This window comes from Heterocephalus glaber, unplaced genomic scaffold (assembly GCF_053883595.1).
Source record: "Heterocephalus glaber isolate CG9 unplaced genomic scaffold, H.glaber_assembly_v1.0 deba00000331, whole genome shotgun sequence".
Lineage (NCBI taxonomy): Eukaryota > Metazoa > Chordata > Mammalia > Rodentia > Bathyergidae > Heterocephalus > Heterocephalus glaber.
In genome coordinates, this window is record NW_028258142.1 from 30,827,080 (window position 1) to 30,852,742 (window position 25,663).

Sequence of the window (25,663 nt, forward strand, 5' to 3'; positions counted from 1 at the left end):
CCAGATAAATCTCTTACAAATGAATATTGGTCGCCAGATTTCACTTAACCCTTACTACAAATCCATAATTTAGAGTCAAATAGTATTTTAGATTTTATATATTTTCAGAAAAGTCTGTTTAAAAGTTCTATATTAGGGGTGGGGATTTAGCACAGTGGCACTGCACATGTTTGATCCTAGTACCAAAAAAAGAAAGTTCTATATTAATTTTTCTTGTAAACATCCTGTAAAACCTAAATCTAACAGAACCAGAAAGCTATTCTATGTAAGATGTACTCTTAGTTGATCATTCTCATGTAGACTGAAGAATATAGTTATAGAAGCACTAAAACTGCACACTTCTCAGCATGTTCTCTGTACAACATGGGCACTGCCAGGGAGCCTGTCAGAAAGGCAGGCTCTCAGCTCTCCCTCCCCCCAGCCCCCGGCATCAGCATGAGTTAGTTCTCCAGATGATTCTGTTGTCCACTCTAAGGCAGTGATTGCGAGGAAAACTGCCAAGTGTGTCAGAGTCACCTGGGAACCTGCTGAAAATACACCTGACAGGGCTCTGCCCCTGCTGGTCTAGAGGGAGGGGGTGCAGAGGCATCTCCATTTTAAAGACAGTTCACAGTAATTCTGAGGCAACCTTCTGGTTGAGAATCCACCCTTAGCTGGATTTGATGGTGCACACGAGCACAGCAGGAGGCTGAGGCAAGAGGATCCCAAGTTCAAGTCCAGGCTGGACCACTTAGTGAGACTTTGTCTCAAAATAAAAAATTGAAAAGGGCTGAGGATGTAGCTCAGTAAAAAGGTCCTGGGTTCAATCCATAATACTGGACAAAAACAAAACAAAACAAAAAAACCTCAACCAAAATAAATTTATCTTTGAAAAATCTTTTTTTTTTTTTCTTTTTCTTTTTTTTGGTACCGGGGATCGAACTTGGGTCTTTGCTCTTGTGTAGCAGGCGGCAAAACCACTGAGCTAAATCCCCGTCCCTTTTAACCAAAATCTTAAAAACTTTTTTCCCTATTATTGTCAATAAACATTTCTTCATTAGTTATCTAGTTTCTTTCACAACACAGGTGGTGAAAAATAGATGAGAAAAACATATATTTTTATCTTACTTTTCCCTATGAAATTACTAAAAATAAATTTTAGAATTTCTACTTTATTCAAAAGAATGAGAAACTATTACTGTTTTTCAAAATAGTTTTTTTCTTCCTAGGTAAAAGTTCCTATGGAAAAGTCTAAATGTTTACTCTCTCAATTTGATGCTATTATGGCCTCCTATATTCTTAAATATTAAAAAGTATAAATTTAATTTATAGCCAGCCAATAATTGATACTTCTTCAAATACTAGTTTATAAATAATAAAAATATGCAGGTTTTGAAAAGACTAATTCAGCGTATGTCTCTGCTTTTAATAAACACTAAGCAAAAACCAGGGTCTTAATTAGATTTACAATATTAAAATAAAGTACAGGTTTCACACAGAATACTGTTAGGGGTGATTTTATTTTCACAAAAACATGAAAAACACAAACCTTTCATCTTTAATTAAAATAATAATTTGAGACCTAATTCCTTGTTTTTTGAGACAGACTTGATTTCACTTATCTTTTAAATGGATTAACCAACTATGTTTTTCAATATTCCACATGGCAAGGCCATTTCAAACTTTTTTCCCCCCATGGTATACACTAAGCATTCTTAAAATAAGTTATATTCAAAATTTATTATGAATCAATCTCAATAGACAGAAGAGTAGGTGAGAAACAAAAAGCCTCTTTCTCCTACAGAGAAATATTAAATAATGTGTAAACTGATATATACCTATGAATAATTTTTTATTGTTGTTACTATTCTAGAAGGAGAATTTAGAAGTTTTATCCTCTTGCGGGGTGTGGTAGCACACATGTAATCCCAACTAATTAGGAGGATCACAACTTAGCAAGAGCCTGTCTCAAAATAAAAAATAAAGGGTTAAAGATGTAGCTCAGGGTAGAGTACCTCTGGGTTGAATCCACAGTACTGAATTCAAAGCATCCGTGATGAGTAGATACTACAGTCATACTATTTCTTAAGTTGTTTTCGAATTTTCCCCTAAAATCTTCAGTATATACTACACAATAACTGGTCTCTTTAGCCAGTTATTACCCATTTTACAGGATTAAAAATGGCATTTCCTGCTCAGAACACTATTCCTTCCCACTTAACTCTGAAAAGTATTAAATCCATCTTCAATACAAAAAGAGTTGTCACTAGTACTAATAATATTCAAAGGAATATATCATAAGGGAGTCACAAAATTATACCAAGTAATAAAAAGCATAACTGTTGGAATAAAAGTATACTCTCTATAATTAAATACAACTTATTCAGAAGTAAAACATAACTTATTTGATTTTTATACTGTTGCAAATGGCTGTTTTACTTTTCTAAAGGCAGCAGTAGTATAATTTCCATTATTCTCTCATAATGTTATAGATAAACCTTGATTTAGTTCCAAAATGGAAAAAATTTTCCTGTTTACTATAAATTTCAAAGCATTCAGATAAAATGAAGCAGATATTTTTAAAAACGTTTTAAATACTGGTAATTTTGCTTTGGAAATTTGGTTCTACTCAAAATCCATAGAAATAAATTTCAGTGAGAGAAGATTATTATCTGTAACAGCAAATAATAAATACCTTGGCAAGTATGAATAAGAGTGTGAGTGAAGGCATCCACAAAAGTATTTTTTACATCTCTTGGGTGTAGTAAAGGGCTACAAACTAGGACTGAAATACTATCTATGGTTACTTGATGATAGGGTACTGTGGACCTTAACAAGAGAGTCAACACATCTACCCCCAGCAGACATGTAGATTCATGGAAAAATTGGGAAGAACCGTTTTCTTAAAAAAAAGAGGTTCCTTAATGTATGGAAAGAATTTCGCAGTGTGATGCTTCTACTCTGTTATTGGAGGAGGTCTTGATGCAGATTCTGGCCATTCATACATATCTGGCAGCAAGGAATCATATTCACTTCGCCATATTCTTTCTTTAACATATTTGGCCTTGTCTTCAGGTTCTGGGTATCGGAAAGCCATTTTGTTAGCATATAAGTATTCTGTAACCTGAAAAATAAATAAGATCATTGTGTAGCTCTGAATATTAACCTATCGGAAGAAAGTACTGTTATTTCACAAATAAATGAATTTAGAAGAATGGTTCTTTTTCTTTTAAAAATAAGAATACTTTAGGGCCGGGGATTTAACTCAGTGGTGGCGTCGCCTGCCTCACAAGCATAAGGTTCTGAGTTTGTTCCCCAGTACCAAAAAAAAGAATACTTTAACTCATTTCAAGACAAAGTTAAATGATACAATAAAAATCAACTATCAGATCATGATATATTATCACAATATAATATCAGATCATAATAATGTACTTTAGTCACCTCCCTGATCCCAATAATCATATTTCCCCACTACTTCAACCCAATAAACAAATTTAAGTTTTACTATGTATCAGTTCAGCAGACACACCTGGGCGATTTGCCCTCCCTGTCATTCCTCACAGCCCTGCTGAAAGGTGGCTTAGAGGGCCATGGACTATAGGAGACTATTTCTGGTCATGACTGACTTGACTGGGTGAAAACCTAACCCAAAGTGAGCCAGACATTTCTGCTCTAGAATTGTGACTTGGAATCACAGGAATTATTATAAATCAGGTGTCAAACAGTGGAAACAAAGTGGCTTGAGTGCTTTTCTGATCTCTGCAACCAAGCTACACACTATGATGGATGATGAAAATAAATCCTCTGAGGCTTAGTCTTATGTAAAATGAGTGTGGAAAGCTTCCTCACAGGCTAGCACTGTGCCTGCCATACATTTATGTTTGCAAATTATGGTTTTATTTCAACTTGGAAAAAAAAAGAATAAGACAGGCATGTAACCCCAGCACTCTGGGAGGCTGAGGTAGGATCACAAGTTTGAGCTCAGCCTGGACAATTTAGTGACTTAGCAAGACCTTGTCACAAATTTTTTTTTTTATGTCTGGGCATGTAGCTAAGTGTGAGGGACCTGGGTTAAATCCCCAGTACGGCGGGGGCGGGGGGGGGGAGTGTCTTAAGACATGGTTAAAAAAATCCTCCTCTAATTCCCATCCCAAATTGTGACCACTACTAGTTTCTTCTTTCAATTTTCTTAAAGAAAAAAATTAGTAAAATGGTGCTTAAAAGAATAATCCTTAGGGCTGGGGATTTAGCTCAGTGGTTCCACTACCTGCCTCGCAAGCACAAGGTCCTGAGTTCAATCCCGGTACCAAAAAGAAAAATAATAATCCTTAATCCCAGCACAAGCTGAAGAAGCCAGCCACCTCTAAAGACTAGCAGCCATAGACAGAAGAAGCCTCAACAAATGGCTACTCTGTCCAGCCAAGTGAACAGAAGAGCAGTGTGACAAGAAAGAAAACTTTTAGACAATAATCATTCTATGCCAGCCAAACACCCCAGAAAATACAATACTGTGCTCCATTCCACCTATGTTAACACAGGCTGCAAAGAGTAATTCAACAACCCCACCAGGTGGGTGACAAAGAAGGCCAAGGAACAAACCAGAGCTTTCATCCCCACTGGTCAACAACAAGGACTCTGTGTGTGTGTGTGTGTGTGTGTGTGTGTGTGTGTGTGTGTGTGTTTTGCTCAGGCTGGTATCTCAACTTGTGGGCTCAAGTGACCCTCCCACCTCAGCCTCCCCAGTAGCTGGCAGAACAGGCACATCCCACTGTACCCAGCTAGCAACAGAGGTCTTGGTTCCCCCTCTAGCCTCCTTCCTACAGCAGCAGAGACCATGTGGGGAGCATGGATTTTTGCCCCTAACCAGGGAGTAACAAGTCACTCCTCCAGTACCAGAAGTATGGAACAGTCAGGACTTTGGTAATGAGGTCCTCTGGTAACAAGGTCACCAAACTGCAGTGTTAGTGGGGAAAAGCACTGACAAGGCACGCCCTTCTCAGGTGTCGGTGGAGACAGAGTACTTCTACTTCCCCCTGCAGTGGCATGGCATCACATACTCTCCCTTGCCACAGCAGTGTCAGAGAAGGTCATGTAAACAAGATTCAGAACCTCTTAAACATTTAGGTCTTAAAAAAAAAACCCAAAAAACTATGCATTATAACAAGAATCAGAAAGATATCAAATTATAGGAAAAAGAATCAACAAATGTCAAACTAACGGTGACAGAGATGTTAATATTATCTGACAAAGGTTTTAAAGCAGCCATGATAACCATACCTTGGAAAGCAATTATGAACATGCTTAATACAAATAAAAGTTAGGAGGTTTCTGGAAAGAAACAGAAACTATCATCAGTAAAGAACAGAAGACAGCTGGGGATGTAACTCAGTGGCGCCATGACTGCCTTGCAAGTCCAAGGTCCTGAGGTTTGATCCCCAGTGCCAGGAAAAAAAAAAAAAAGAAACAGAAGACATATAGAACCATACAGAAATTTCAGCTCTGAAAAGGCAAATAACTGAAAAAGAAAATCCAATGGGTTAGATCAACAGCCTAGTGGAGGAACACAGAAAAGAATGAGTAAAATAGAAGACAGAAAAATAGAAATTACCAATCCAGAAAACAGATAAAACAGATTGGGGGGGAACAATGCATCAGGGAGCCACAGGACTGTGACAAAATATTTACCATTCATACCATCAGAGTCCTGGAAAGAGAGGAAAGAGGCACTGTTGATAAATACTCAAATAATGGCCAAATCCCTCCACACAGGATATACCAAGGTAATCTACACCATAACATGTCATAATTAAAATTCTGTAAAATGAAGACAAAGAAAAATTCTTAAAAGCAACGGGAGTTTTTCCCTTACCTAGAGGGAAAAATAATGACAGTGGATTTCACAACAGAAACCATGAGGGCAGAAGACAATGGTATAACACTGTTCAACTTCTGAGAGGAGCTGTCAATCCAGAATTCTATATCCAGCAAAAACATCTTTCAGGAATGACAAGGGAAATCAAGAGAGTCTCAGGTGGAAGAAAGCTAAGGGAGTATGATATCATCAACAGATCGACCACAATTTCTACACTTGATCTTAGCCAAAAGGCCGAGAAGCGGTATGACCAGAATTTCTTTAACCACAAAGGGTATGGTAAGAAAAGGAACACCTTGAAACATCAGAAGGGAAGAAAGCACAGTGAACAAAAATACGATTAAATACAATGGGTAAATTCAGTCTGGTAAAATGACAATAATTATAGCTGTGATTATATATAATATATATGTATAGATGGGGAACAACCACTAAAAAGCTGTACAAAGAGATAAATTAAACACGTCTATAGTGGGACTGAGGATGTAGCTTAGTAGGAGAGCATTTGCTTACTAGCATATGTGAGGCCCTAGGTTTGATTCTAAGCAACACACACAAATGAAAACAGCAAAAACACATAGCAACCCTAAATGTGCACACAATCAACAATAGCTGAATGGAGAAATAAATGCACAATTACAGTTGGGATTATAACATTTCTCTTTCAACAATCCTTACGACACCTAAACAGAAAATCATTAAGAATTAGAAAACACAACAGCTGGTAAGATGTAGACATTTATAGGATAAGCCATCTAACACCAGCAAAATACATACAGTAATTTTAAGTGTGCACTAAACAAAAAATATTAGAATCGAAAAAGACAAATCCAGAATAGGGGGAGTTGGAGCCATGCTATCTTAAAATATCTAAGTCTGGTTTAGCCTTTAAATGGCTTGCCACTACTCTCAGAATAAATTCCAGACTCCTTAATGTGATTATAGATTCCCCTATCCCCCATCTCCTCCATACTTTCATTTCAGATCTCCCTCTCTCCCCTCCTCCCACCCTCACCCTTCCCAGGCAGTGTCTCACTTTGCATTCAAGGCTGGTGTGCCATTCATTGTATAGCCCAGGTTGACCTCAAACTCACCATCCTCTTGCCTCTGCCTCCTAACTGTTGAGACTTAATGATGTGCCACTATACACAGAACGATATAAACTCCACAGTCTCTCACATTTGAAAGTCCCCTGCATGAATCACCCTGTTCTCTCATCTAGCTAATTCTTCATCCCATGACATGTAAGCTACTGGTGGGATATCCACACTAACTCAAAGTGGAATGAAGATCTCTATGTCAATGCTACTCAAAGTTCCCAGACTAGGGGCATCAGTATGGCCTGGGAATTTGCTGGAAATGCAAATTTTGGGGCTCTATCCCATACCTAGAGAACCTCCATCCCAGTCCTACAAATTACCAGAGATTGGTAGTAAGGTCCTCAGCTCTGCTTTAAGAAGCTCTCTAGGTAATTTTGATGTATTTTTCAGCTTGAAAAGCATTGTTCCATGTAACAAATACTGTTGCCCTGCATATGAAGCACCTATTCTATATTTTTTAGTGTTTTTCATTTAAATATAAGTGGAGAGGAATTTTTATTTCTGCTTAAAATGTAAAAAGCTGCAAAGTGCATCAATTTTAACAAGAACTGAATAAAAAGAGGAACAAGACACTAAAAAAATAAGACACAAACTCTTGTCTCTGGCAGAGCACAAGAGAGAATGAGGTACAGTACTGTCTACTACATAAGCAGGTAAGTAGTGAGCTAAATTTTTAAAGAGCTGATAAAAGTAAACATTAGCTAGTATTTTAGCCACAAGCCTGACACAAGGATAGGGTGGCTTGCACTCACTGGCAATCCACAGATCTCACACAGAGCAAAGGTTAAGGGCAGGACATGACATTGAAGAGAGTTCCTGTTGGTCATGTGTTCATGCAGGCAGTTTGTTGGTGACCATAAGAGCACACACAGCCCTGTCCCTATGGTTAAATTCTCCAGCCCATAGGGCTAAAAGGAGGTAATTAGTGCTTATAAGTTGGGATAAGAACAGATCCTATTTTCCTGAACCTTTTCTTCTAAAAAAGAAAATCTATGCTACTGAAAAAGCAATATACCCTGCCCCCAAGGAAGGGAGGCAAGGGGTGTGTGTGTGTGCGTGCACGTGTGAGTCATAATAGGCCCATGATGCTATACGAATTGAAGCAAGTTTCCTTTTTTCTTTTTCCCCTTTGGTACTGGGAATCGAACTCGGGACCTTGTACTTGCCAGGCAGGCATGGTGCTACTGAACTACACCTCTGGCCCTCCTTTTTTCTTTTCTTTGCATTACTAGGGGATCAAATCCCACATCTTGAACATGCTCAAAGCAAGCATTACCCCTAGGCCTCCAAGCAGGTCACCTTCCATGGCCTCAGGTATTACCTTTCATTTGAAAATAACAGAGTAAGATCTTTGCTGATACCTTCCAAAGTCTGCTTCAACTGTATCATTCTATAAATTCTAAAGTTAACTCTATCATACTAATTCTGGATCTAAAATCTTCAAGTATTTTGCAGCTGTAAGGTAATCTGATTCCTTACTCTGAGACTAGTATATGGCTGTAATATAACTTTCAAATCTTCTCTTATGCCATTTTCTTACCTGTAAATTAGACTCCAGCTCAAACAGGACTGGCTTTTATTCCCTGAAAATATTATCCTTTACCAATTCCCAATCTTTGCTTACATGAAACATGAACATGAAAATAATGTAAAAAACGTTAAAAGTCAAAAGGATAAAAACTTAAGACTGTCTACATAGGTGAAAATATGCATAATAAATTCCAGATCTTATCCGGCTGTTTAAGAAAATCTTAGTAAATTAGAATACAAGCCTATTTCACTAGTTATACATATTAAAAATAATTTGCAGATGATTCGAAACTTAACAGTTCCAAAAGAACTGAGAAAACTATCAAAATAATCAAGATTGTTCAGTAAAGAAACTGGTTAATAAGTAAGAATAACTTTCCTATATATGAGAAATGATCATCAGGCATGGTGGCACATGCCTGTAATCCCAGCACCTGGGAGGCTGAGGCACAAGGATTGCTGTGAGTTCAAGGCTAGACTGGGGCTACATAGTGAGTTCAATGCCAGCCTGGACTACACAGTTAAGACTCTGTCTCAAAAAAAAAAAAGATTAGTGAGAAAATATGGAAAGAAGAAAAAACTTCATTATATGAGATAAAAATATTAAAATATTTAGGAATAGCGACAAATGCCATATCCACATGAAGAAAACAAAATATATTGAAAAGACTTTTAGTAAATAGAGATTGAGAATGACTAAAAAATAAAAAGATTCCGTTTCAATTTAATTTAAAAATGTGACATAGAAGCTGAGGGTGGTAGTGCACCTATATAATCCCAGCACTCAGGAGGCTGAAGCAGGAGACTGCTTTCTTTTTTTTGGCTTTTTGAGACAGGGTCTTGCTATGTAGCCCAGGTTGGCCTTGAACATGATCTTCCTGCCTCAGCCTCCTGAGTGCTGAGATTACAGGCATGTGTCACCATGTCTGGCTGAGGCAGGAGTTATTTTGAGTTTAAGACCAGCCTAGACTACATAGTGAGACTCAAAACAATCAAGCAAACAACAACAAAAACCAAAAAGCCATCACAAATGTACACATTTATCTGTACAGAGGATGTTCATTATAACATGTGTAATAAGAAATTAATATGTTCAAAAATAGAGAAATTATTAAACAAATTATGATATAACAGAGAGAATACCATGCACCATTAATGACCACACATGAGAACAATAAGAACTATTATTATTTTTGGGATATTACTGACTTTTAAAATTTTTATTAGTACATGTTTGCAGTACATAATGATTACATTCATTATGGGGAGTTGGTACATGTACATAGCACATCTTTTTTTCATTCCCATCCCTCACCTCCCTCCACTCTTGGTCTTCTTTCCTTTTGCAAAAGATCTATTTCTCTACTTCCTCTTATCTATCTTTTACTTTGCTCTTTAATTATTTATACTTTGGGTTTCTCATATAACAAATCATGCAATACTGAATTTTGTGTGTCTGATTAACATTACGGCCTCAGGGTCCATCCATTTTCCCACAAATGACTCAAGTTTATCCTTCTTTGTGGCAGAATAGTACCCCATTGTATAAAAATACTATACTTTATCCATTGATAGACATATAGGCTGCTTCCAAGATTTATCTATTATGAATTGTGCTGCTATAAACATGAGTATGTATGTATTACTGTAAAATGATGTCTTTAACTCTTTTGGAGAATACTAACACATAGAAAAGATTTACAATATATTAAATGGAAAAGTGAAGTAAGAAACTAATTATAAAAATAGGGACAAGTGACTACATGCAGGTGTGTATCATATTATGTGTTTTCAAAGAAAAAAAAAAAAGACTAGAAAGCAACAAACCCAAAATAATAATGTGTATTATATTCTGGTAGTAAGAATATGGGTAACCTAAAATTTCTTATTTGTACTTTTGCAAATGTTTCAAATTTATCTCCGATGAACTTGTATTACTTGCACAAGAAAATGTCATTATAATTTATGTGAAAGGTATACATTACTTACTTTAATAGCAATGTTAATAGAAACTTCCTGAATATTAGCAAGTGGTGGGTAAAGTCTCCCTTGGGCTAACTCTTCATTTGTCAGTTGACTTGTCAGTGCCTGAAAAGAAAACCAACATTTTACTTTTGTTCGTTTAAATAACAGAAGGATTTAGTGAAATGGAAAAGACATTGGGGAAACCAAAAAATATAGGTAACAAAGAAATAGCCAGGCTTAAAGACTTATTTATATATTCTATTTAATACATACAAAGCTTGGCATAATTACATAGCTACTCAGAAATTAAACATCAGTGTTTTTTATTAATATTAGTTCTTCAAAACTCCTATTGCAAAGTCTGGAGCTCTAACAAACCAGCACTCCAAATGATACCAGTACTTGTTTATTAAAAACATGGAAGGAGGGCTGGGGATTTAGCTCTGGCACTGCACCTGCCTCGCAAGCGCAAGGTCCTGAGTTTGATCCCCGGTACCAAAAAAAAAAAAAAAAGAAAGGAGTTATGTTTTATCTATGCTGTCACAATGCTACCTTCATATACAATATACACATATTTACACACATAAATAAGATACAGATACAGTTTAAATTATAAATATGATAGGATTCATAGCTTATAATCAAACATTTAAAAAGTCATGATTTAAAAAATTAATATAATGCAAAAGTAGATAGGCAAATCAAAAAGTACTGGATGGGTAACTTCTTTTTCATTAATAAGACAGATTTAACCCATTCTGTCTGCTTTTAAAATCTATCTATCTTTATAAAATAAATATTTAAAACATTTACCTTTGCAGCTTCAAGGAAAACATTGTCACTGATATGTCGGGTGTGACAGAGAATAACTGCTAAAGCCACACCTAGAAAACATTTTAAATAGTTTATTTACTAAGATGACTTTTTAAATTATGAAAGGAACTAAATTCCTAATCTGAGACTAATAAATAGTAACCCCTATTCCAAACAGTCTCCTAGAAGAAAGCAAAAATCTGAGTTAAATCAAATAATCCTTATTAACTTATTCATTAAAGAAACAATTTTAGAAACAAGTGGTTTTTCTCAATTCAGCTTTTATATTTATAAAAAATACAAATGCACACAATTTATCAACCCTTGTTATGAAAAACATCAGACCTCTATCCCTTTACTTCTTGCTCAAAAGAGGCAACTGCTTTCAATTATTTTAGCTGGTTATTTTAATATTTCTGTCACTTTTTTTTTTTTTGGTACTGGGGATCGAACTTGGAACCTTGTGCTTGTGAGTCAGGCAGTGGAACCACTGAGCTAAATCCCCGGCCCTATTTCTGTCACTTTTAACTCACATATTTCTTCTAATATTTGAGTTTTAGCACTCATTGATTCCTTCTTGTGGGAAATAACTTACTTAGCTCTCTCTTATACTTCCAGCCTTCTCTGTTCTTCCCAATACAGTACAGTGAGAGCATTATTTTGGTTCAATCAACATTGAATGCTTATGACTTTGTAGGTACTATTTATAACCGAGCCATGTATTAACACTGTAATGTAATTACTTTTCTACATAACTTCCCGTTTTCCCTGTTTTATTATCCTGTTTTTTTTACTTTGATTTTTTTTAGTACTTAACATTACTTCATCCTAGAACATTCTCTCATTATCTAAATCTTTTTCCATTCTGGTACCTCTTGTATTCTCTAATTTTATCCTTTAGTGTAAACCTCTGCTGAAGGTCCTGCCTGGTCAGATTGTTCTCCACTCCAGATGTGGAGCAGTCATCCTGGAAATCCTGTTAACAGCATGGGGATTGTTATGGTTTATATCTAGATGTTCCCTCAAAGCTTCACACACTCATAGGTGGAGCTTTTGGGAGGTGACTGGATCATGGGTTTTATACTGGATTATGGGTATGTGACACTGGATTAGTCCACTGGTGGCTTTGAGGGGTGAAGCCTGATGGGAAGAGGTGGGTCACTGGGAGTATGGCCTAGAAGTATGCATCTTTTCTCCTCCCATGACCCCTCACTGCTTCCTGCCTGTCATGCCAACTGTCTATGAACTGAAACCTCTTGAAACTGTGAGCCAAAATAAATCTCTCCACTTTTAACTTGTAGTTGTCAGGTATTTTGTTTCAGGAATGAGAAAGTAACTAAGACAGAGACTCTCCTTCTTTTTCAGTCCTTTTCCTAAGTCCCATGTCTTCCTAGTTTTTTGTTACTCTCTCTCTGGTGGGCACATTTTCCTGTGGTTTTCTAAAAAACAGTGCATGTAAAATATATTTTCTTGAAACCCTGTATTTCTAAGATGTGTTTACATCTTTCTACTTATGCGATAGTCTGTCTGGGTTTGGAATTCTAGTCTGGAAATAATTTTCCTCCAGAATGGTGAGTTACCATTCCAACACATCCTAGCTTGTGGTACTGGTGACAGACAAGTCTAGTAACAATCTGATCCCATGCCCTTTTTAGGTGATTGTTTTTTGTTTCACTTCAGGCAGCAGGTAGATCTTTGTTTTTTACCTGATATCCAGAGATTTCATAATGTTGTGCCTTGAGGTGCACACTTTTACCCATCATGTTTGACATTTAGTAGTGAACCTTTCCTACTGGAATACCTGAATCTTTCCCTTTTTAGAAATGTTTGTAAAGTCTTTGATGATACCTTTCCCCCATTTTTCTGTTCTTTTGTCCTGAAATTTTTATTTTCTGATATTGTATCTCCTAGACTAGTCCTCTTTCTTTGTTTTCCATCTCCCATCCTTTGCTCTATTTCCTCAACTTTCTTCTGTTTCTGCTATAAAACTTCATTTTTTATTTTGTTTTTTTGTTTTTTGTTACCAGAGATCAAACTCTGGACCTTGCACTTGCGAGGCAGGTGGCGGAATCACTTAGCTAAATCCTTGGCAAAACTTCATTTTTTAAACTTTTCATTTTTAAAAGCTTGTTTTATTTTCTAACTTTTAAAAAAGTTAAAAAACAAAATTTTGTCTGTTTTGGAATGTAATAATATTTTGTCTCAATGATAATATTGATAATTTTGGTTTCTTTTATGAAATCGATCTTTCTTTTAAGAGACTTTCCTTAGATGACTAGTGGTCCGAGCATTTTTTGGGTTTTTTTTCTTTTGAGACACGGTCTTACTATGCAGTTCAGGCTGGCCTTGAATTCACTATGTAGCCCAGGATGGCCTCAAACTTGCGGTGATCCTCCTGCCTCAGCCTGAAGTGCAGGAATTACAGGTATGAACCACCATGCCCAGCAAGAACTTTTGATATTTAAAGTTATGAGGCATAAATAAATTAATTAATAAAAATCTAGAAAGGTTGGTAGCTATGAGCACAAGGGCTCATCTACTCAGAGCATCATCACAGAATGACCTGGCTTTCTTTCATCTTACTACTTCTGGCACCTCTGTTATCAAAGGTATGTCTAGTCTCTCACTGTCCAGACATTTTCTGTTCTATTCAAAGAGTATCCTACCATCATTGGCCAAAGATGAGAAGGGTGATCACCTGATTGCCCAGGTATTAGAACAGGATTACCTGAATCCAGCCTGCCTTCCCCTTCCTCCCCACCACATTTATTCATTTATCTGCCTGTCTTTATTATGTATTTTAAATAGTATATAAGCATATGTTTGGGACTAAATGTTCTGTCTTTGGCCTATTCTATGTTCCTTTTTTTCTTTCTTGCATTTTGTGTTTTTAATCATTTCATTTTATCCCCTAATATTCATTTCAGGAATTGAAAGTTTTTGTAGTATTCTAATGATTATCCTGAAATTTATAGCATATATCCTTTGCTTATCAAAACTCTACATTAATTTTTAACTTATCTTTCTAGTGGACAACACAGTCTTTAATAACAATTTAATTCTATTTAATGGAAAGCACTGTTGTGCATTTTATCTCTATATTTTTCAAAAAGCAGTAACATTATTGTTTGGCTCTCAATAAACAACACTCCTTTTGTTTTATTCACAACTTATTTTACTCTTCATTCCTTCCTACATCCGAGTTTCTATCTGGAAATATTTTCTATTTGCCTAAAAAATAAGATCTCCTTTTCTCTCATACGAGTCTACAGGTGGTAAATTCTGTTTTCTGAAGATGTGTTCATCTTGCCTTCATTCTTGAAAGATACTTTCACTGTATTAGGAATTCTAGGTTGGTGAGTATTTTCTGTAAGCAACATGCAGCATAAATAGATCATCTCACTGTTTTTTGGCACCTACTACTGTTGTTGTGGAGTCAGATGTCAGTCTAACAACTGCTCCTTTGAAAGAGATGTTTTTGCTCTGGCTGCATTCATTTTTTCTCTTTATTGTGATTGTCTGAGGCCTTCAATGAAGTTCCTAGGTATGCATATCTTTTTATCAGTCCTGTATAGGTTTCGGCAAGCTCCTTGAATACTGGTTGTCATTTACCATGTCTAAGAAATTATCATCCATAAACCCTGCAAATGTGGTCTCTCCTTTATTCTTGCTCTCATTTTCTTCTGGGACTTCAATGAAAACTGTGTCAAGTAAAGACATGTCTCTTGCCTGTTTTCCTGTATTAGTCTTTCTGTCTCTATGCTTCATTTTGTATTATTTCTTCTGAAATATTTTCCCAGTAATTCTTTCAGTCTAATTTGTTACAAGACTCATTTACTCTATTCTTGATCTAGATTACCTTAATTTAAATTTTATAATTCTAGAATTTACTGGTTTTTGGTTGAAGGTTGTCTTTTATCTCTGTAAGCATAATAAGTATATGTATTTCATAGTACTTATCTTACATATATTTTTAGCGTGTCTTTTTCTGGCAGTTTCTGCTGACTTTGGCTTCTGTTGTCATGTGTCTTTATGTGTTTCATTATTATCATTATCAATATTATTACTGCAGTACTAAGGACTGAATCCAGGGAGTGTTGAGCTCCATCTCCAGCCCTCTTTGAGACAGGGTCTTGCTAAGTTGTCGAGGGCTGACCTCAAACTTGTGATCCTCTTGCCTTAGTCTCTCAAGTAGCTGGGATTTCAGTTTTGTGCCACCACACCTGGCCTCTTTTATTTTCTATTATTATTTTTTTTAAACAGGGGTTTTATTTGCAAATCTCTTTATAATAATAATTTGAGGACTAAGTGTTATTTCAGAGAAGATTTCCGTTTGCTTCTGCCAGGCACACAGTCTAGAACAAAAACTTAAGGTTTCCATGATCATCTACTGCTGCTGTAAACCTACTTCCATTCCATTGTACAGTCCTTCAGGGTTTCAGCCCAGGATGGGAGTTACTAGATTCCTTTTCAAATCCTGGCTCCACTCTCTGAGCTCTTGTTCTCCCCCCAGTCTTGATCCAGAATTTTGCAGTGTTTTTTAGCCCTCTGATCTTTTACAGGTCATTTGCTTTGTTTTAAAATTCCATCCAGTTGTTATAGTAGCTGGACTGGTAATTCCAACATATCAGGATGTTAAGTTTTTAATTGCTTTATGTACATCCAATCCTCCTGTTTGTAGGCCCATTTTTACCTCCAATGCCAGATCATTTTTTATGTCAGTGTTTATAGTGTAACTTTTAATAAGAAAATTATTACTTTAAAATGCTGCATAAAAGTAATCAAGTGTCAAATTCTTTAATAGTAAAACATGACTTTTAAAATGGCTTTACTGGGGCTAGGTATGTAGTTCAGTGGTGCTGCACCTGCGAGGCAAGCACAAGGTTCTGAGTTCGATCCCCAGTACGGGGGGTGGGGGGAGAGAAAAGAAAAAATAAAAATGGCTTTAGCAGTATTAGCAAATAAGTATATTCTTCCATGCCCTCATGCTTTTATGCCACAGAAATACTACTTGATAGAAGAGGTTCAATTTGAACATTGCCAAGTTCTAGAAAGAAATTATCAATGATAAGAGAGTTTCTATTATAAATGCTAAGACTCAAAAGACAAATACTACTACACAGGGGAATAGAAGAACATTATATGCAAACCACTAGGCTTTTCACAAGTTAATACCTTCTTTAATTTGACAACAGGAGTAACATGCTTCCCTGATGTTGACCTATATATGCTATGTATCTCCTGGGCCTATCTTAATTAGAGCCTTCTGATAGCTATTCAAGGGAAAGACCCACAAAGAAAAAGGAAACATGAATGCAAAGGAATTCATGCAAAATCCCTATTTTACTCAATATATTTCTTTAAAATAAATGGACAATGGAAGATCACTGGAAATTTGTAAAAAAAACCAACAACAACAAAAAACCATACTAAGGAAGAAATAGCTCCAGAGAGCAGCTATTAAAAAAGAATTCTAGAGTAAGAAAAAGATATTGTGAATAAAAAATAAACTGCTGAACAGACTGAACTGATATTATACTTTTACAGAATCTCCTTTGTTAATCTCCTTCAGTGTGATTCCAGTATTATGGTTATGTTTTAAAAATCAGAAGTCAGGTCGGGTGGCGCATGCCTGTTAATCCCAGAATTCTAGGAGGCTGAGGCAGGATGGCAAATTTCAGTGGCCCAGCCTGGACCACTTAGTGAGACTGTCTCAAAAAAATTTTAAAAGGGCTGGGGAAGGTCTTGGCTTCAATCCCCACTACTACTAAACAAACTAACTTAATTTTTCAGATACATACTGAAGTAGTTATGAATGGAATTATAAGATGTTACTGATTTGTTTTAAAAAGACTCTGCAAGCTGGGCATGGTAGCACACACCTGTAATCCTAGCATTTGGGAGGATGAGACAGGAGGATTGCTGCGCGTTTATAGCCAGCCTAGATTACATAGTGAATTCAACCCCAATCTGAAATAAATAATGAGACTGTCTCAAAAAAACCGAACCCAAAACCCAAAACAACAAAAAACCCCCACTGCAAGTGCCAAACAAAAGAATACACAATTGAAGAAATACCAGAGAAGCTTACCATTTTGTAGAATAAAAAAGGCACATGTGAAAATGTGAAATAAAATTTAGAGGACAGAGCAGAAGGATTAAAAAAATTGAAAAGATGTTTTTATAGTGAAATGGCTCATTCATAGGCATGCAAGATAAATGCAAACAAATCCAAACCTAGATGCATCCTATTAATCTTTCAGAAATCTAGGGAGATGAATATTAAAGACAGAAAATAACTAGTATGTAAAGGAATGCACCTCCCTGACTATAGATTTCTCACCTATAACAATGACCTTAACTAAAAGAGAAGTCTTCAAAGATCTGATAATGACTTTGACTTTAAAAATCTTTACACAGGCTGGGTATTTAGCTCAGTGGTTCCGGCGCCTGTCTCAAAAGCGCAAGGACCTGAGTTCGATCCCTGGTACCAAAAAAAAAAAAATCTTTACCCAGCCAAACTATCAAGTAAGAGGACAAAATAGACATTTTCACATTTGTAAGAACTTGAGAAGTTTTCATACATTCTTTATGGCAAAAAAAGGGAAAAGAACCAACAACAGCAAACTCAACTTATTCAGAAATACATTCCAAAAATACAAGAGAGAGAAAGAGCAAGCAGAATACTGCACTTCTGTAAGAGAGAGAGGTTGGGCAACAAGAGAACTTGCTACAGTTTGAGATCAAGAAGAAATGAATGCTGGCATTCTAGAAATTAAAGGGGCATTCACGATACTTGAAAGATTTTATGTTGTTTCAAAAATTCAGTGATACAGTAGAACTCTTGAAGACTGGCATAGGAAAAGACTTTATGAACAAAACCTCAGTAGCATGGGAACTAGCACAAAGAATCAACAACTGGGATCTCATCTTATTAAAAAGCTTCTGCACTGTAAGAGAAACCACCAACAGAGTTAAAAGACAACCTACAATGTGGGAAATAAATTTTAGCAGCTGTATCTCAGACAAAGTTCTACTATCTAGAATATATAAAGAATTGAAAAAAATCAGACCTCCCAAATTCAAAGATCCAATTCAAAAATGGGCATCTGAAATGAACAGACATTTCTCAGACACAGAAGTAAAAACAGCAAATAAATATACGAAAAAATGTTCAACATCACTGGTCATTCGAGAGATGCAGATGAAAACACTGAGATTCCACTTCACCCCAGGAAGAATGGCTGCTATCAAGAAATCAACCAATAACAAATGCTGGTGGGGGTGTGGGGAGAAAGGAACCCCTCTCCATTGTTGGTGGGAGTCCAGACTCGTGCAACCACTGTGGAAATCAGTATGGAGACACCTCAAAGAACTAGGGCTAGAGGTCCATTTGACCCAGCTATTCCCCTGCTGAGTATCTTCCCCAAAGAATGAAAAGAATCATACCACAGTGATATATGTGCACCCATGTTTATAGCGGCACAATTTGTAATAGCTAAAGTTTGGAAACACCCCAAGTGCCCATCAACTGGAAACTGGATAAAGATGATGTTTTTTTTTTATGAAATGGAGTACTACTCAGCCATAAAGAATGAGAAACTAGAGACATTTATAGCTAAATGGATGCATATTGAGGCCATACTCTGAAGTGAAATAAATAGGACACACATGTGTAAATACCGAATAGTTTCTCTAGTGTAAGAAACTGAAAGTGTGAATAAGGATTAAAATGATTAAAACGAGTAATTGAAGGCCGGGGATTTAGCTCAGTGGTTTTGCCGCCTGCTGCACAAGTGCAAGGACCCGAGTTTGATCCCTGGTACCAAAAAACAAAAACAAAAACGAGTAATTGATAATTTGAAACAGGAAAAGGTCCAAAGGTGTAGGGGTGGTGGGAGGGGAAGGGGAAAGTAAAGAAGGGAAAGGAAAAATTATGAGAAAAGAAAAAAAATGGAAACAAAGTCTATGTAAATAGGGAAGGATGGAGGGGGTGAAGGGTGCATAGGTAATGGGGGAAAAAATAAGAACTAAGATACATCATGTACAGGTACAAGCACCCAATGATAAGTGTAAATGTATTATATACCTAAAATGTACCAATAAAAGAATTTAAAAAAATTCAGTGATACAGAACTGCAAAATCTAGAATATTTATCAAATCACATTCTAGCTGAATAACATTTACATAATCATGGATTTTTCTAAGGGTTTTGAATATTCAGAATCAATTCGTAGACAAAGCATGGAAGACATCTAAACACAATGTAAATGTCAAAAAATTCTCTTCAATGTAGAAATATTAACTAACCAAAATTGAAAGGTAGAGTAAGATAAGAAAGCAAAGCCTGAAATTCTTTTCATTTTTCCTTTGGCAAGTTAATAAAAACTTTAAAAATGCTGATAAAAGCTCTTTATGTTACATACATACTAAATATATACATACTACAGTACTGAGTAGTATACATATGCATACTATAGTACTGAGGAGAACTAAAAATAGTTAAGACAAATTGAGTGGGAGAGGGAGAAAAGTATCAAAAGGCATGTGTGCACAATGACTTACATGTCATAGTGGGAAGTTTACATCTATGGCTGAGGTAGAAGAATCACAATAAAAGAATATACTGGGCAGGATAGTAACCACCAGAAAAAAGAACAAACCACATATCTGAGAAGTGTCCTAAGGAGGAACCAAAGAGAGGTACAGGGAGCTAAACAGTTCACCATTTTGTTCTTTTGCATTTTTATGAACTGCGTACTATATTTCTATAATAAAACAAGTTTAATTAATAGCATGAATAAATAAACTTTCATTGAAAACAGAGCAAGTTGTATTTGCTGAATTCCTTGAGTTTTCTGGTACATCCATACCAAAATTCTGTAAATAATGTTGGCTCATTTTAACCTTAAATTTCAAAGGATTCGATGAAATATTTTTATGTAATTATCGCTCTATAACATAAGTATGGTGACACTTACCAGGAAAAATATATACATTGTTTCCTTGACCTGGTGTGAAGACTCTCCCGTCTTGGAGTTTCACTGGCCCAAATGGACTGCCACTGGCAAACAAACACCTTCCCTGTCAGTGAAATGAAATCATCTTAATTTTGTTACTTTATGTAGATGAAGTAACTAAAGTGAATTTATACAAAATTAGGTCCTACACTAAATGGGACCAATATACTACCTGGTAACAATCCAGCATTCACTATATAACATAATCCTTTTCTCAAAATCTCTGAGTGAGGTTATGCATAGTATACTTTAAAATAAAGCTGAAAATGTCCACTATAAGCTATAAAAATCCTAATTCTTCTATTTCCTTTATAAAATTAAAAATGTAACTGGCCAATAAATATAATCCCAAATACAAAAGTCTGATGTAAACACCTGTGAATGAAGGAATAAATATTAATTTGCTACCATTTTCTTGTACATTTGCTATTTGGGCTCTGTAACAGGTGCCATACATATATAAACTCAGTAATTTAGCTCTCATGAAAACATTAGGATGTTATCATCATCTTCACTATTTTACAAAAAGTCAGAGTAAGGTTTTCATATTCTGAAGTACTTTTTCCCCACCAGCAACTGGGGATTGAACCCAGGGTCTTCACACTAACTACATTTCCCAGACCTTTTGTTTTATTTTTTATTTTGTGATAGTCTCACTAAATTGCCCAAACTGGAGTCAAACTTGCAATCCTCCACTTCAGCCTCCCAGAGTGCTGGAATTACAGGCATGTGCCACCACCTCTGATTTTCAAGTCCTTTTACAACATTTTATACAAATTTTTATAACTTCAAAGCCCATAGTCTTCCTATTATGGTACAACACCCCCCAGGAAGCAGCTTATAAAACAGGCATATGGTATAATCACACTCTTGTTCCAGAAAAACCTGGCATGTTGCCTTGTTAAAGAAAAGCCTCCATTTTTTTCAGTCATGTAGTTGTAGTACAATGCTGTATATAATGGCATGTAATAAATGTTATTGGCTCCTTCACTATTTCTAGGAGAACCAGATGTTCATGCAATTGAAAAGCACTGGAAATTCAACTTATAAAACAAAATCCTTTATATAGCAACCCCCCATTTCCTCCTTCCCCCAAAAAGAAAACAGTAGTGCAAAATCACCTGTCTTGGATTACTGGAGGAATGACTAAAAGAAGTCAAGTTATGTAGCAAATTGGGCGAGGTTACAGGATGATTTACAGAAAACTGAAATATCTCCAACACAGTAGGATAGACAAACTGCGATACCTGAACATTGAACACAATTAATTGTAAGTGTTTAGACTCTGCTTTGTTGTTTCTCAGATCTGAAAATGTATATATAGCAAGAGTAAAGATTATTCTTTATTGTAGATCCTAGGCATTAGGTAACATTCAAGAATCTTGACCTCTGAGCAAATTGAAGGTCTACAAAGTATAATTATTATTTTAGCAATACAAGCTTTCAATTTCAAAATGCGAAGTTCCAATGTGGATACAAATTAACTATCCTAATAGTAGCCCACTGACTATTTTGGTTACTCTACAGTTATTATCATTCTCTACCTGTGGCAAAAAATTTTTGTTTCTTTGAAGATTATGGTTGGTTCATGGCTAAGGTCATACATATTACTACAACCATACATATAATAAAATGTATTATTTTGTGGCATCATTAATTTTAATACCCTTATTAAGTGGACTATAGAATATAGCACTTTACGGGGGAAAATGTTACATCTTTAAGACATTAGTAAGTCTGGAGATTCAGAAAGATCTTCACAAAGATCAGGTATGGTAGCACATGCCTATAAATCACAGCACTGTGGGAGGTTGAGATGGGAAGATTCCCAAGTTTAGCCCAGCCTGGCAACTTAATAGTGAGACCCTGTCAAAATAAAAAAGGTCTTGGTATTTCAAAGCAAAGGCCTCGGGTCTGGTCCCCACTACAAAGACAAAAAAAGGGGGGAAGATCGACCTTGGGAACCTACTCCAGGATGGCACGATCCTACAGCAGTCTATCTACTTCAGGTCATCTTCATTTTCGCCCACAATCAATATGGAGCTTAAACACAGCCAGATCTTAATGATAATAACATTCTCATTATGAAGTCCAAGCTGGCCTATTTGAAGAATCTGCCATTAAAATGTGGAGACTTTTTAAAAGACAAGTATTTTTCTCACTGTGCAGCAGAGGGTATAAGAGTAACATGAAGATATCTCTCCAGTGAAAAAAGAATCTAAAAATTTAAGAGGTGACTGTAACCAGACAAAAATTTATGCCATTATTTTATGTAACACTAAGAAGGAATTTAAACTATGACTCAATCTTTCTTACTCTGTGAGAGCATGATTTCAAAGTTAGTAAAAACTGTGAAAAAATGTGTATCTTTAAACTGATGAAATACAATATATAAAAGCAGTCTCCTTGAGGAGTTCTTGCTCATTCCAATAATGTATTTTACTTCAATATTAATTCAAACAAATAAAATTCTTAGCCAGGTGTAGTGGTGCGTGCCTGTAATCCCAATACTCTGGGAGGCTAAAGCAGGAGGACTGTAAGCTCAAGCCCAGCCTGGGCAATTTAGCAAAACCTTGACTCAAAAATAAAATGTAGCTCAGTATGAAGCCCTGGTTGAACCCCCAATACTACAAAAACAAAAACCAACAATAAAAAAAAAGCCGAACTTAAATGTTGGAGGAGTCTTACAGAGACAGACATACTACTACTGCTCAAAACATCCAAATTTTTTATATTTTGGACATGATAAAGCCTCTGTTACGTTGCATATATGTAGTCACTGGGGAATGTTAAAGTTTAATTTCTGGGGCAACAGCCATTAGTTTTATATAAAGCCTAATGGAAATGATAACAATAAAGTTAAAAGTAATACCATATGTTAATAAAAAGTACACTAATGAGATTGACTTTTAAAATATCTTTATGATGATTTGGTGAATCATTTTAGCAGGATTTTAATAATTATGGGTTTCAATAATTATTTCATCTATTGGAAATCAATAGTCAGAGCATTTATTTTGACTAAGAGAATAGCAATACAAAGGAGTTGAAAGAACATACAATGGAACTCAATTTTCTCCGCAATTCTGGTCACAAACCAAACTCAACAAGAAATGAATCAAATTTCCCCATAAAGTCAACATTGAACCTAACCTCTGAATTTGATTCAGTTCTCTTCCAATTGGGTTTGTGATCAGAATCAAGTTCGTGAAACAAGATACTACTTTACATGTCAACATAAGACCTTGGACAATGAGAAGAAAAAGCTAAATACATGAAGTATATGAATATTAAGTACAGAAAGTTCTGAGAGAAGTGTGCTTTAGCAATGATTTCCTAGATTGTTTCATATCAATTTTCCTTCTGGTTAGAATAAAAAGTACCAGACAAAATAAATCTTAAAAACATTTTTAAAGAGGCCAAGCGCTACCAAGATAGTGCGAGTCTGGTGTTAAGAGGCAGCAGAAGGAAGGTTCTCAAGGCTCAAAAGAATATGAAAACAAGATATGTGAGCCCAGCATTTGATAAGTTTTCTCTTCAAAGTGACTGCTGATTTCAAAGGCAAAAGCTGTGACTGAGACCCTGAGCAGTAAAGCTACCATGAGGAAGTCTCATAATGACATAGAAAAGCTCAAGTTAAGGGACCACTGAAGATGAAGGTTGCTGGTAAATCCCTCAGGGTTTCTGGTTCATACTCAGGGGAGTACATATCAGGAGAAAGCACAAACTGTGAACAGACTATGCCTCACCTGGACTGCATCTTGACTGCATTTTGATGGGCTGCCCTACCCTAACAGCCACTAGAGGAGAAGGAGAGCCCCTCTGGAGAAAGATAATGTCACCTACAGACTCAAATTATTGTCACCACCCTTTATCCATACTATCCAACACTCAGCCAAAAAACAAAAACTAGGCTTATCAAAGGATAAGACCTGATTACCAAGAGAAAAAAAAATGAACTAACAGTGCTATTATAATCAGAACCTTTATAATTCATATTTTTAAGAAATTAGAAGAAATGACAAGAGAAAACTTCATCACAGCTGCAAGCTATACGAAATGGTCAAGTAAGTTTTTAAAAACTTTATGCCAGGGATTTAGCTCAGTGGTTCCGCTGCCTTCCTCACAAGAGGAATGTCCTGAGTTCGATCCCCGGTACCAAAAAAAAAAAAAAACTTTAAAAATTTGTGAGTTGGGCCGGGGATTTAGCTTAGTGGTTTCGCCGCCTGCTGCGCAAGCGCAAAGACCCGAGTTCGATCCCCAGTACCAAAAAAAAAAAAAAATTTGTGAGTTATGGAGAGTATGTAATCATGTATTTAAAAGAATCTTGCTGGGGATTTAGCTCAGTGGTTTCGCTGCCTGCTGTGCAAGCGCAAGGACCCAAGTTCGATCCCCAGTACCAAAAAATAAAAATAAAAAATAAAAGAATCTTTTTAGCTTCTGAGAGATAATATATTTATAACTGATACCTAAGATCTTCAAAATGATTTAGGATCGTACAAAGAAAGAACAAGATTAGCAATAAGCTTATTTTTGAAAATAGGTATTAATGTAATAGACTTCTGTATACATTTGAAATTTTTCATAACACTTTTTTCTTTGAGACAAGGTTTATTTTGCCCAGGCTGGTGCGATCTCCTCCTTACTACATGACACTGTGCCTGGGTCAAAACATTTTTTTTTCTTTTTTATTGTTCTTATATCTTTGAAACACATAATAATTATATTCATCCTGGGGAACTGGTACCTATACATATACTTTTTAAAAAATGGGGTGGAGACAAAAACTTTAGTACACATTACTTTATTCTCAAGGGTATAACCTAAAAATTATAACTGCTGGATATCACTGAAAATGTGCTTTTAAAAATCATTTTCTAGATATAGTAGAATAAGTAATTTAGAGAATTATTTGAACTTCTCCCTACTTCCTATTTATCTATCTTCTATTTTGCTCTTTGTATATATATATTTTTTCATGTAAGAGAAAGCTCATGTGATATTTAAGCTTGTGTGTCTGACTTATATTACTTAACATTATGTTCTCAAGTTGCATCCACTTACCTATGAAATGCTAATACATTTCATTATATGACTAGTTTCTCTTAGTTCATTGAAAAGAAAGTTTTGTGCTAGTATGTTTGTTTCTTCTTTGTAAGCAAGTCTTTTCTGTCTTTGAGTAACTACTTTAACAATGATACATAGTGTATTAACTATTGCTATTATCTTATTTTTATTTTTTCATAAAATAAAAAATTTTAAATATAGTTTTTAATAAATAATAAAAATTACTTTCTAGGGAATTAGGGATTGTTATGGTTTTCACTAGGTGCCTCCCAAGAGTGTCTGTCATATGCTCACACACAGATAGGGCTTTTGT

General features: G+C 35.8%; 1 protein-coding gene across 5 annotated transcripts in view; it reads right to left on the minus strand.

The window, feature by feature from the left end:
- Positions 1-1,480: 1,480 nt before the first annotated feature.
- The window catches only part of Me2 (malic enzyme 2), a 78,342-nt gene continuing 54,159 nt past the window's right edge, over positions 1,481-25,663 (minus strand). For all 5 annotated transcript variants that reach the window (XM_004855165.3, XM_004855166.4, XM_021236629.2 and 2 more), the window contains 4 exons: positions 20,245-20,347; positions 11,263-11,333; positions 10,474-10,572; positions 1,481-3,103 (listed from right to left, as the gene is read on the minus strand). In XM_004855165.3, coding sequence (XP_004855222.1) covers positions 2,936-3,103; positions 10,474-10,572; positions 11,263-11,333; positions 20,245-20,347 — 441 coding nt within the window. In that variant the 3' untranslated portion in view covers positions 1,481-2,935. The remainder of the gene's footprint in view (positions 3,104-10,473; positions 10,573-11,262; positions 11,334-20,244; positions 20,348-25,663) is intronic.